Genomic DNA, 13907 nt, shown 5'->3' on the forward strand with positions numbered 1-13907 from the left:
CATACTCAGTCAACATTTTCACAATGACTATTCCCTCTTGTCCTGGGGTCGATTTACACATTTTCTTACAAAAACATGTGGAGAACTACTCGTGTTTTCCCTTTCCGTTGGTCCCTTTCCAAGCAGCCACAAATCAATTTGGCTGCTTATTCTCACCTTCACACTTAAGGTAATACTCCTCTAAAACTACAAACATCATGTGAATAAAGCAGCTGACTGTCCACAGCTATACACACATGCAGAAAACTTAATAAAGCATCTAATAAGTAGTAAGACTCCCAGTGTTGATCTATAAAGTCCAGGAAGGCAAAATCTATATGTTTATTCTATATTTATATTTTAAGTGTCAAAATACATTTTCAAGTAAATAAATGTTATGTATTATTATAATTGGAATAATCAGCATGCTATGTCGTTAATGTGTAGTGTGTTAATGCTCCTTTATTGTGACACTGAGTTGTTTTTGCTTTATCATATCTGCTCACACCTGCATACCTGAATTTGATATGTTCAGTTTTAAAGAAAAATGATTCATGTTGATATGAGCATTTTCCTCCTGTTATTTAACCCATAATGAGAAAGGAAAGCTCTTATTTCTTGACCATAAGCTTGTGGCGATTTAGATGGCAGCAAGTCTTGTTAAGATGTCTCCTGAAGCTGACCAGATGGAGGCTGTCAGGGCTCAGTAGCAGTGGATTTGAGCGGCAGTGCCAGGATGGTGTTAAATGTGGCTTACCCACGTGCTGGATCCACAGCGATGCCAACAGGACTGCCAGCGCCGGTCGGAGAGCCGTTGTTTGTGATTATAGTTTTCCTGTACTGTACATCTCCTCTCAACTTTAAAACCTGGCCAAGCCAAAACAAACAAGTAAGAAGACAGATAAACAAATGAATGAATGACTACATACGTTAATCTCACCTCAATAGACTGTGTAGCTGGATTGGTGTAGTACAGATTCTCTGTGATCCAGTCCAGGGCCAGGCCAACAGGAGAGCCGAGAATGGCTGCGGGGGCAAACTCCGTCCTGTTTGTACCGTCTGACTTCACCCTGTGGATCTCACCCTGTTGGACAAAATTAGACATATTAACCTCATCAATCGCTTAGCATTAATGGCTTGCTTGGATCAGGCTAGAATATAACCACAGCACAGCATGTTTTGAGCAAATGAACAGAAAATGCTTTGGTTTGTCTTTCAGTCTGTCATGTTGATTGAGATAAACTCACAGGGTGTTCCACCCAGTAGATGGTCTGTTCCTTGTTATCAAAGTCAACGTCGTAGCCGTTGTGAAGACCTGCTACTGGAACCATTGCATCATTGCTCTTGTCCTCTGGGTTTAGTGGAATACCATAGATGATGCTGTCTCTCACAACCACCAGAAAGGGATCCTCCACTAGCAGAAAATAAAAACTAGTGTTAATTTTGTCAACAAAAATTTGTCACCACAACCTTTTTTTTCCTGAAGAAAACAAGACAAAAACTACATACATTTAAATATTTAGCACCAATATGGTAGTCACAGAAAAACTGGAAGTATTTATATTCATTTTTCAGGTAAAACAGGTCTAATGTGATGTTGCATCACATCTAAGACTGCTAAAATTTAAAATCTAGTTGACAGAAACAAGATTAAAACAAGTGACTATAGATGTCAGTCGACTATAACTAGAACAAAAGGATTGTGTTGAAAAACTATTACAAAACAATTACTCAAACTTTTCAGCCAGAAATAATATTTATAAAGATGCACATTTATTCACAAATAAGAACACAATTTAAGTGCAAAAAGAAATAAGCTGAAAAAAAAGTTACTAATCATATCCTTTAGTAAAATTCTGTATAGGTGTACAGTTGCTTTCTAAATAAATATTCGGTGCAAATTAGGGATCTAAAGCTGGAGGACCTTTATCTATAAAGAGGATTGACTGGTGAAAGCCTGTTCCACAATCTGATTTGCTTTGTCATCAGAGATTAGAGTCAAAGAATGGTTGTAGGGCATTTTCATTCTTGGATAATCATTGGCTTCAGGGAGAGATTGCAGTCTGCTTGGCTTGTTGGGGCTGAAACCTGAGATGAGTTAAGCTGCTGACCTGAGGTGGATTCCTTGGACCTTGCATTAAGGGTCCCTTGTCCTCTTGAGACCATAAAAGACATCCTCATATCAGTCTTAATATTTATGACCTGAGCAGCAGGTTACAAGAAAGCCTAAATGGGAGGTTGTTGACAGGTACCTGATTCAATCTATGCTGCAGATATGCTGTTTAAGAAGATTTCTCCTCTTACAAATACTAAGACAGCTCTATGCACAGAAAGCTTGCAAGAATCAAATTGGGAGTAAGAGTTTTGCTTTCTCATGAGAGTAATCACCGCTGAGATGAATACTTGATGACTATTTCAACTTATCAGCAACATTTGACCACACTTCCTTTTTTATCAATTTAAGTGATGAGTGTTTCCCTCCTGTTGGCAGCCTGCATACCTCTGGCACAGGTGAACTGGTCCGCTGCCAGAGTCCAGCCGGAGGGGCAGGCGCATGAATAGTATCTTGGTCCCACAGCAGAGAGTAGGCAGATATGAGTGCAGGTGCTCCCCAAGCAGTGATTTCTCCCTACAAATTGAAGAGAGTGATCTTAGCTGGCTCTCGCAAGTTAAAAGACATATTAGCTACAGCTGATACGTAGTCATAGCATTAATGCACAGCCGATGCAGTCAAAAGCAGATATTTACATACTCTACTTAAAAAGGCACACACAATCCTTTTCTTGTCCACTGTCTGATATTAAGTTTAAGACTAATCTAAATCCTGTTTTACATGAGAAAGGCCTACAGTCTTACGAATATTTCTACTTGCTAACCGACACAATAATTAAAAAAATAATAATAATTAAGACATACTTTTAATTATGCACCTCAAAATCAGAAGATTGCATTCAGAATCTCTTTGCTGTTAAGCGATCTGGGAAAGCCCAAGTCTTACAGCTCTGTAAGATTCGTATTTGATTGATTTCATCAAATAATTGATCCACACTTCAAAAAACGATATCAGTTCAAACAACTTGACCGAAAAGCTAAAGACGGGAGCACAAGATTTATAGTTATGCCTGTCCTACACATTATATTAAACTAAATTACACCTTCATAAATCACTGTAATACATAAAAAAATCAAAACATATAACTTTTTAAGTATAAATCACAGCAGAAACATAAAAAAAATCTATCCAAAACCAAAGCACATCCAACAAAATTTGAAGTGATTTGTCATTTTAACCATCAAATATTTTCTTTTCCATCAATTTTTGACAAGACTTTGATAGATTAATAAACACCATATGAGTTATACAGAGGCTCACCAATTTTGATATCCACATATCTAGTTAGGTAGATACAGATTCCAGACACCTGAAGCTGGGTGTGTGTGTCCAAGCAGAGAAAGCCTAGCAAAGTTCAGCCATGTCTAGGATGGCTTGAAAATGTTTTGATTAGCTAAAGGAAAGCTACTGACATGGACTGTAAAACCACTGAGCAAGGAAGAAGCCATTACTCTAAAGTAAATTGCACTTTGCAAATACACAAGTGAGCTTCACATTTTGGAGAGATGTTCTGTTGTGTGATAAAACAAAAATTGAAGTTGTCTCGCTATAATCAGCTCTGTTACATTTCGAGTAGAAAGAGGGAAGACAGCAAATCTAAGAAGCCATTTCACGTCTGTGAAGTACAATTGTGGCAGCATGGTGTTGCGTTGGTGCAATTCTCAAAACAGATGACATCATAAGGAAAGCGCACATCTGGTTTAAGCGGCATGTTGGACATTGTTGCCATACCTGCTGGTTGCCTGGTTGGGTGCACTGCCACTAGACCCATTGGCTGAGGGAGGTTGAACAGCATCACTGTCTGGTTCTCCCCATGCCACTTATGAGCTCGCATCACTCGGTTGATGTATCTGTCGGTCCAATAGACAAAATCCTCAAAAATGGTAATTGCGTGGGGATGTTGCAGTACCTTTTCACAGAGAGCAGCAAAAGAAAAAAAAAGGTGTCTTACACATGCTATTCAAATATGTGCTCAGTGTATTCTGCACATGTTCCCCTTAAGAGAAAGACTATGACCTCTTACACTTACCAAGTCGCTGGCAAGGACTTGTTTTCTGTTGTTGCCATTGTAGTCGCAGTAATCAATGAAGTCCAAATAGGCATCAGCAAAGTACAGCAAATTATTTGGATAGTCAATGGTTAAACCATTGGGCCAGTACAGTTTGCTGCTTATAATGACTGTCCTGAGTTTCCCATCCATGCTTGCCCTCTCTATGCGGGGGTTCCTTCCCCAGTCAGTCCAAAACATCAGGTGAGCGCTGCAAAACAGGAACAATCTTTTACTGCTGACTCTCTCTGTGCTGTAAAGCTGAATATTTTCAGTGCCATGCAAAAATATTTGTACACTTCTGACATTTTCAGATTATTTCAGCAATATTTAGGTGGGGGCTTATGTGATGGATCAACACTGAGAGGCACATAACTGTGAAGTAGAAGGAAAATTATGAACAGCTTATGAATTTATTTCACAAATAAAATGAAACTCTTTTACAAATGAAAAGTAAGTGCATATATATTTACCTCGTTTACTCTGTCACACCTATACATCTCTGGAAAATTAAGAGACCACTGCAAAATTATCAGTCACTTTTCATTGGTATATGTTTGAGTAAGATGAACATTGTTATTTTATTTTATGAACAACTGACAACATGTCTCTGAAATCCCAGGCAAAAATTTTGTATTTATTTGCAGAAAATGAGAAATGGCCAAAATAACAAAAAAATAATGCAAAGAATACAATTTTATGTCAAGTTGTGCAGAATGTACCATTGAATCGCCTGAATACAACTTCAAATCCCATTTTTGTTAGCCTAAATTTTTGATTTTCTTCCACTTCACAAATATGTCATGTGTGATGTCTGTGTTGGTGGTGTGACAAAATGTAAAAATGTTTAAGGACAAAATATGAGTTGCTGACCTGTCTCTGGGATCCACCACAAGACCTCGAGGGTTGGTGACATTTTCACTAAGCAAGACAGTTCGGTGTGTGCCGTCCAGTTTAGACACCTCAATTGTCTCCAGGACATAGTCAGTCCAGTATAAATTCCTGCCCACCCAGTCCACTGCAAGGCTCTCTGTCACAGTCACTCCACTGTCAAATATCTGTACATAACATATAATCTTAAATTTACATATTTCTTAGATAAAATAGCCTAAGATTCTAAGATATCTGGCTGAAGGGGTTTCACTTTTACTTCTTATGAAATACAGTAATGCAGGACACAAAAAATGAAGAAGAGAAAGAACAGGGAATAAAATCTGAAAATAAAAATATTCCCCCAATTTTTCTTTTTTGTTTTTACATATTTATCGTTTTGCAGACTTTATTGTATGTTTTATTTCCATGTGACTTACCACAGTTCTCTCACTGCCATTTATGTGAGAACTCCAGATCCTGTCCTGGCTTGTATCGGACCAGTACACACGGTCCGACACAGAGTCAAAATCTATAGCCACGACGTTGCGTCCGTCTCGAATCAGTGACCGGATCACATTCGGTTGAGCGCTTATTTCATCTTGGATGATCTGATTTCGACTGGCCACAAGTAGAAAGGCTTGACGAGAATCTAGAAAAAACACACACACACACACACACACACAACCAAATCCAGTTACCTTTGTATGTTTATTGAATGCAAATAAAAGCACTTATCAGATTCCGTGTGTGAGTGAGTGTTGACAGCAGCCACACAAGAAAACTTTTAACTAGACCCTACTCAAATGTCTGTCCTTTGGGAATGCACTTTTGTCCAAATAATGTCCTATTGTATTGCAAAAGCTTTCAGTCAGTTATCTGTGAGGGAAGAAGAGTTCATGTCAGGCACGCTCCCTTTATAAACAGCCCTTTGTTTGTGATTATGTCCTAATTACTGCAGCGATGGCCAGTGACTGACATATATGTTATTTGCCTTATCTTTTGAAATCTGAGCAGCAAAGAAACACAAGAAAGAAGAAAGACAGTGTGTCTGTCTGGAGGCCTCGGGGCCAAGTTCCTCTTATCCCCCCCCCCCAGCTGGACGAGTGTAGAAATCAGATACATGTTTGATTGGTGAAAAATGCTAAAACCAAGCTCACACTAGAGCTGATGTTTCCTTTCATAAAGAAATTATTCAAGTTATTTAAGTCTTAAGGGATGAAGAAATTCTATACTCCAAAGGTCAGAGACATTTCTCCCCTCACCTGAAGCCTTGCAGGTACGTTGGTCAGCTTCAAGAGTGTAACCATCCTGGCAGTGGCAGCGAAAGGAGCCTCTCTCGTTAAAGCAGTGCTGGCTGCACAGTCCTGGGGGATTACACTCATCTATATCCTCACACGTTTTGGAGTCGTTGCTGAGCTGATAACCCACAGGGCACGTGCACTGGGCCCCAAAAGGCCCCTGTATACAACCATGAGTGCAGCCAGCGTTGTTATCAGAACAGCTCTCTTGGTCTAAAAGCAAGAAAGGGATGATTAAGAAGAGACCATCTTAAAATTATGACTTTTCAGTACATGCTGCACTAACGATGGTGGAAAAACATTAACAAAGCAAAAACTATGGCACATCCTTAGAATTGCTGTCCTGAGCCAAAGCTAGGTTATAAATGGTGATTGTTGGAAATTTGTGACATAACTGATTACCAATGACATTGCATCTGTTAAAAACGAATCATAGCTACTGGCAGCATTTCTACCAATGATTGAGAGTTTCTTCCTACCTGGTAAAGGCTCGTCTGAAAGTTGGAAGAGAGGCAAGAGGAGGGAGTGGGGGGGGAATCACAGATAATTTTCAGGTCAGTGCAGGACAAATCAGACATGCTTGATTTAAACACAAGAACACAAACATTAGCAAGTGACATTGAACACAATTTTTCTGTGATATGAACCAACTGCTTTTAAAATATTACAACAATTAGAAAAGTGTCAAATTAAACAAAATCAGCTTAAAGTAGGTTGTTATTGAGTTTGTCATTACGTAGGTGAATGTTACTGGAAAAACAAAACAATCATGTCTTAATGTACCAGAAACATCTTCAGTCAAAGAACTATTGTGTCAAATGAGCACAAAAACATAGATAGAATATGAATTATATTTTAGGTCATTCTTCCATAATGAAGCAATCATTGTGATTAAATAAGCACAAGCAATCACATGTTTAAAAATGGCTTCAAATTATGGCTAAAAGAGAGGATGTGATTAGTTTTAACTGGGCTGGACAGACAAATGGTTGCTTTGGCATATAACTTACAGAATTAATTAGATTCACTCAGGAGAAATAAAATACTTCAATGGTTTCTTTAAACAAGACTTTTGTGACTTTCTCAAACTGAAACAAGAATTATTATTAAAATTGTTATTAAAAATTAGATCAACAACAAACGGCTTACCCTGAGCCAAAAAAAAGTCTAAGTGTAAAATAAATCAGTACTGAAAGTGCATCCAGAAATCAAAATTGGTTTATTGGTCAAAACTAAAATTAGTGAGTGTGCCATAACTAAGCACGAACATGTTGACACACAGCCAGATCGCAACAAAATTAGTAAAACGCCAACAAAATCCATCAGATGTGAATTTTTTTGGAAGTTCTTCGTATGATTTCTATATTTTCATTTAACACGTTAGTTCTAAAATGTTAAATTTTCATACAACTACTAATGTTATATACAGCTTATGAAATATCATGACACATGACAAAAAAATCATTGTTGTGTATAAGGTGAAAAAAGCTGAGGATGCAACTTACTGCAAAGCGGAGACTCATCAGCGCCATTGGGACAATTGGGTGTGTTGTCACACACTGTGGTGATATTGATACAAACACTATGACCCGGGCACTGCCACTGCCAACTTGGACACCGGAAAGGCGGCGTGGGACAATCTCTTTCGTCACTCATGTCTCTGCAGTCGTTGTCTCCGTCACAAATCCAACTGTGTAAGACGCAGTTTCCGTTATCACAGCGGAAGAAAGAAGATGGGCAGGTCCGGGGAGGACAGGCGTGGTGTTCATCGCTGCCATCCTGACAGTCTGGATGGCTGTCACATTCCCATGACGACGGGATACAGCTCCCGTCTGACTGACATTGAAACTCATTCTCGTGATGGCACATCCCTGGGGGCCTGGTAGCTAAAACAAATCAGGACACGCAGCAAAGATATGGGTCAAAATTGTTTGACAGTAAGATTTCCAACATTGATGCCAACTTTTGGCAGGACGTCCAGATTATGGCTTTTAAAACGATCGGTACTGGAGTTCCTGGACAAAAGTCAACTCTTTTAACTGAGGTTGGGTCACTGGCTATGTTTGTGTCATAGAAAGTAGATTTTTTCAAACCATTAACAACATCTTTGTGAGTCAGAGTCAGCGTTTTCCCCTTACAATCTAAGGATTTTTCACCTTTTGTAATAACATTACTATTAAAAGAGATGATGGCATTTATCCCCATTAGTGTCGGCCTGATTAATCATTTAAGAGCCAAACAAACTGCTATGGTGTGTGATAGTACTATGTGCTACGTAGATGTTGTACTATTGTTATGTAATCATCTGCAATTGTTCTTCCTCTATGCAAAGCAAATTGCCCCTTGAAGACAATAAAGTTTATGTAATTTAATCAACTCTCAGCTGCTCAGATGTCCTCCAGCAGAAAGCAGGAGGGCATCTTTTCATTCGATTTTAAGACTTTTAACCAAAAATACCAACTTAATGAAGCAAGAGAGCATCTTTTTGAGTAAGTTTTGAGTACACATGATTAACTGGAACAGCACAGAAAAAATAGTTATTGAGTTATACCAAAATAAAGATTAAACATGTTAATGTTTGACTAAGGGTTCCATATTAAAACTTCACAATCACAACACAAAGTGGCATCACTTAATACTCATGAGATTAGAGCAATATCCCATTACATCCTTATTAGCTTTGACTTGATTAAGCATTGTCATGTGGATTCTTTAACAGTCTGTCTATGAATGACAGGGACCAATATCTGTGATTAAAAAAAAATATTTGATCAGGATATTCTTATAAATGTGTAACACTGAGTAATAACTCAGCAAGATAATTTATGGCTTCTAGGAGAATCAAAACACTTACGACAGTTTTGCTCATCAGAGCGATCGCTACAGTCAAAGACCCCATCGCAGCGGTAGTAGGAGTTGATGCATTGGTGGCCGCTGGTACACTTGAACTCACTCACAGTGCAGTTGTAGACTGAAAAATCCGTAACAGTGCTGATAATTAATCTCTTTAATACATCTCACAGAGGTTAAAAAGCAGATACTGAAGTGTGCAAAGGGACTGATCTTTTACAATTTATTCTGCAAATGTGTTTCTGATCCAATAAAAGAATGCAAGGCTTATAGAGAAAGCTTTAGGGAGAATGTCCTTTAATGGGTTTATAGATTTGAGTAAATTAAAGTGAAATCTGCTTAAATATATAATTATGCTGAAAATGGGAAATATTACGTGCTTTGAATAATTGAAACACACAATCAGCAACTACTCACTGCATCCCTGCTCATCTGCTCCGTCCACACAGTCTCTGTCTCCATCACAGACATAGTTGGGGTCTATACATCGGTGGTCAGGACACTGAAACTGTCCTGGGTGGCATGTACTACCCAGGTCTGAATGACATAATTGTAAAACACAAATATTAGCCCTTTTGTTAAATTTGTTTGTAACACAATACAAGGAAAGAGAGTGTTTGAGGTTTTCAAATATATCCAAGTGTGCCTCCAATTATACTTAAAGACTAATTAATGTATCAGAGTTATACAAAGCCATAATACCATAATCTGAGCTTCCCCAAAACTATTATATCTATAGTAACATCAGTGTATGGAAACTTTTTCAGAAATGTAAAAATTTCTTTAAAAATATTTCATTATTTTAGTATGTTGTAAAAATAGATCCATTTGGTCATCCTAAATTACATTAAACAAGAAAAGCTTAATCTATTTTAATGTTGGATTATAATAAAAAAAAACATACAATACCTGTAGATATTCGGTCTTATCTGTTTTCCAAAGGCAAACGCAAATACTTATTAATTAAAATTTAATTGAGCTGACAATTAAAAAAGTTTCTGTTACATTTTTGCTACAGAAACTTTTATGGTGCCAATGATTATCTTATATTTTTCTAAGCTGTATTTCAAGAACCGTTGGAAGTTTCTTCAATTTTCTTCTATTAATTTACAGTGAGTGTTTCTACACATGTTTAATGGGGGTGGCAATAACTGTGATGGGGGCTTTCAAAGATACATACAGCAGTGTGCTTCATCGGACCCGTCTCCGCAGTCGTTATCTGTATCGCAGCGCCACGTATGCGGAACGCATCGGTGGTTGGCGCATGTGAACTGATTGGCGGGGCACGTTCCTGGCGCCCGTGTGGGGCAGTTGATCTCGTCGCTGTTATCAAAGCAATCATTGTGCCCGTCGCAGCGCCACCCTGCTGGCACACAGCGCTGACTGGCACAGGTGAAGGCCAAGGGGGAACAAGTAGTGTCTACAAGTCAGAAACAAGACGGTCTTTCTATGAACCAACACCAACCCAAAAATGACATAAAATAATTTCAATAAGTCAGATTACTGTTTATTCCACAATGGAGTTCGTCAGTGTTGTCATGGCAATCATCAACACCGTCGCATCTGTAGGTGTTTGGGACGCATTTGCCGTTGCCACAGGAGAAGGAGTTGGCTCCACACTGCATTGTTGGAGGCTCGTTGGAGGGATCCTCGACACACGTCTGCTGGTTTGGCGACAGCTTCATGCCGTACGGGCAGCCACACACTCTCTGAGAGTCTGGAGCTGGGAAGCAGAAGTGGCTGCAGTCTCCGTTAGGATTTGTCTGCCTGTTGCAGAGGTTAGCACCTGCGAAGGGAGAGTCAGGGGTAATTACTGGGAATATGACTGATGAGAGCAAGGTGAAGTCAAGCATGAACAAGAAAGTCAGAGGAATAGAAGATGAATCTACTGACCGATCTGAGAGTTGGAGTTGAAAGACTTGACATGCATGATGTGGCTGATTCCTCTCCTAATAACTACCATCTGCCCACCATCGGTCTTTCGCACACGGACAATGCCACCCAGGCGCCAGTCAGTAAAATACGCAAAGCCTGAAAGGAGCAACAGAGCATGAAATATGCTACAGTATCTTTCATCGCCTCCTGCAAAAAGCAATTACTTCTTTGACATGATTATGATAAAAGCTAAAGAAAAAATATTCAAGCTTGTGAGACGTAAACAACTTACCTTCAAAAATGGTAAGGCCAAAAGGATGGGAGATCTGGGTTATGCGGTCCAAGGAAAGCCTGTTTTGTCCGTTAAAGTTACTGTGCTCAATCTTGTCGAAGAAGGCATCTACCCAATACAGACGCATTGAGCTGAGCAGTGATCAAAACAAAGAGACATAAAGTATTATAAATTATTTAAAAAATAAGTATCATAAGAGGAGGGATGCTAATTTGAAATGATTTCTAATTATAACAATTAGAGATGCACAGAAAAAAGTCAGCTGATAACAAGAATCGACTGATGTCACATTTGACGATGTCTATAACTTTTCTTGACCTTCCAGATATGAAAATCCAACCATTTCTAATCAGTGAACAACCTATGAAGCCCTCTTCAGAGTGGCAGTTCTAACTGCAGAAAGAAAACTTAAACTTAGCAGTTGTCAGTTTCAGTGATTTTTTTAAAATATCTCATTTGAACACAAAAGTTGAAAAAACTAGAGAAGAATCTGTATTTTTTTTACTGTAGCACATCAGATGACATGGGTTTTATAGCTTCATTCAGGCATGATGTAAAGACAAATTCAGTCTAGCCTGACTTTTATTTCAGACGTTTAAGTTCAGGTAACGTTCAACAGGAAAAATGCATTTAATTAGTCTAAATATACTAGTCAGTAATATGAAATATGAGATGCTAAAAACAGCTTATATTGTTGACTCTGTAATTACCTTGTTTTATTCAAAATATTAGAAATACACTTTCAAACAGCAGAGTTCTGCAACAACAACGTTCTGTCTCATGTACAGTGTGTCCACTGTGCACACTTTTAGAAATAACTTGTCGATTCAGAAAAACAGATCCATATGATCCTTATTTAGCTATAATAAATTACTGTATAATGTTACATTTAGAAAATGGAGACTTATGAGTATAAGTTGTGATTATGTGATAATAATAATAAACTCAGATGATGTTTGGAAGCACCAAAAACTAGAAACATGACTGGGACTGTTACCTTTTCTGTTCATGTCTAAAAACAGTATTTTCTTTTATCCAAGTGAAAAAATGTTATAACTGTTTTGTGGTGCAGCTGTCCTGGATACTTGGACATAAAACATTTGGCTCACCTCCAGTCAATTGCTAATCCATTTGGCCAGCCCAGGGTGGTGTTTACAATAGACATGGCATGTGACCCGTCACCCCAAGCCCTCATAATCTTTGCAGGACGGTACCAATCAGTCCAAAAAATATACCTGGTAAAAGAGAATTAGTAAAAAAAAAAAAAGTCTTATTTGAATATTTGATTTAATAAATCTTCATACTAACAGTATTATTAATTTTAACTTTGTCTTCAACATGTTTGAGATGTGGAGCTTTCACATTTAAGCCAGCTTCTCAGTGTTAACTTCAATACTGGCCTTCATACAGAGCTAATCTCAAAGGCCTAATGGCTTTAAGACTGTAGGAAATAATTGCTTGTTCTAACATAATATAAAAAGCTGATTTTGTACACAGTCATCTCCTTAAACTCAATAGGCATTGTGTAACAAATGTGGATCAATCAGCAGATATAAGCTGACTAGATAACACTGAAGTTGAACATTTTCAACCACCCAAGTTGAAAATGACAGGATCAAGATCTATATTGAATCTAAACATTCGTTTAAAATGCTGTTTTTTGTGTAATCCTTTAGGTGAACTCAGCAGGACTACAACATTACACAGTTATGTAGTGGACATGTCTGGGACCTCATTACCGACATTTCAGAAAATGTTCTGGAGATTGTTATGTTTTACCCAATCAGAGGATGCACCACGATGGCCCTGGGGTTGTTCAGGTTCTGAATAATGGCCCTCCTGGACTTATCTGCGAGCCTCATGACAGATATGCTCCTGTATCGAGGGTCAGTCCAGTAGAGGTTTTTGGAAATCCAGTCGTAAGCCAGATCCTCCACTCCCTCCACTCTGTTGGCTGCCAGTATCTCCCTGCCTGTGCAGATCAAAGCAGTCAGAGGACTGTTTTACTCAGAGATGAAAGAGGAACACATTTAAATAAATAGGCTGTCAGCTTGCATTTTCCTCTCAGGGGTCGGACAGAAGAACTAGAGCAACTCTTAAAACAACTGATGATCAGAGCAGAGGTGTTTCTGTTCTTGAATACATGCACATCAACCACAGACATGGCTGTTTCTACACTTTAGGGAATGGAAGATGATTCCTTTTCTATCTGGCCTCATCATGATACTCCCTTAACTTCCAAAATATCTGAGTAAGCGGCATAGTACAGCAGAACAAAAATGGCAGCAAAATTACTGTGTGTGTTGAAAGTTTACACTCCATGTTATTATAATGTTATATTAAGAGAAGCAAAAAAGATTTTCACCTGTTCCATCCACCTTCTGCTTGTAAATAATATCTTTTGCTGTGTCAGAGAAAAAGATAGCGTCATCTTCTGCGCTAAAATCCACTCCAACAAAGTAGGAGGGCGATCCGGTGACGGGCAGGATGATGTCCTCCTGGGAGGAGAGGTTAAAGGGGATTCCTCTCACAGCCAGCTGGCTGGAGAAAAGCAGAAACTGCCTCACAGCTGTAAGAAAG

General features: G+C 38.6%; 1 protein-coding gene across 2 annotated transcripts in view; it reads right to left on the bottom strand.

Annotated features, from left to right (window-relative positions):
- lrp2a (low density lipoprotein receptor-related protein 2a) overlaps positions 1-13907 on the bottom strand; it is a 54745-nt gene that overhangs the window by 25373 nt on the left and 15465 nt on the right. For both annotated transcript variants that reach the window (XM_055031591.1, XM_055031590.1), the window contains exons 16-34: positions 13693-13896; positions 13107-13299; positions 12437-12562; positions 11328-11458; positions 11054-11191; positions 10665-10946; positions 10341-10580; positions 9578-9697; positions 9165-9281; positions 7816-8196; positions 6275-6523; positions 5450-5661; positions 5013-5197; positions 4122-4350; positions 3824-4001; positions 2480-2608; positions 1227-1393; positions 920-1063; positions 737-846 (exon numbers count right to left, since the gene is read on the bottom strand). In XM_055031591.1, coding sequence (XP_054887566.1) covers positions 737-846; positions 920-1063; positions 1227-1393; positions 2480-2608; positions 3824-4001; positions 4122-4350; positions 5013-5197; positions 5450-5661; positions 6275-6523; positions 7816-8196; positions 9165-9281; positions 9578-9697; positions 10341-10580; positions 10665-10946; positions 11054-11191; positions 11328-11458; positions 12437-12562; positions 13107-13299; positions 13693-13896 — 3535 coding nt within the window. The remainder of the gene's footprint in view (positions 1-736; positions 847-919; positions 1064-1226; positions 1394-2479; positions 2609-3823; positions 4002-4121; positions 4351-5012; positions 5198-5449; positions 5662-6274; positions 6524-7815; positions 8197-9164; positions 9282-9577; positions 9698-10340; positions 10581-10664; positions 10947-11053; positions 11192-11327; positions 11459-12436; positions 12563-13106; positions 13300-13692; positions 13897-13907) is intronic.

Source organism: Poeciliopsis prolifica, unplaced genomic scaffold (assembly GCF_027474105.1).
Source record: "Poeciliopsis prolifica strain line A6 unplaced genomic scaffold, Auburn_PproV2 SCAFFOLD007, whole genome shotgun sequence".
Classification (NCBI taxonomy): Eukaryota; Metazoa; Chordata; class Actinopteri; order Cyprinodontiformes; family Poeciliidae; genus Poeciliopsis; species Poeciliopsis prolifica.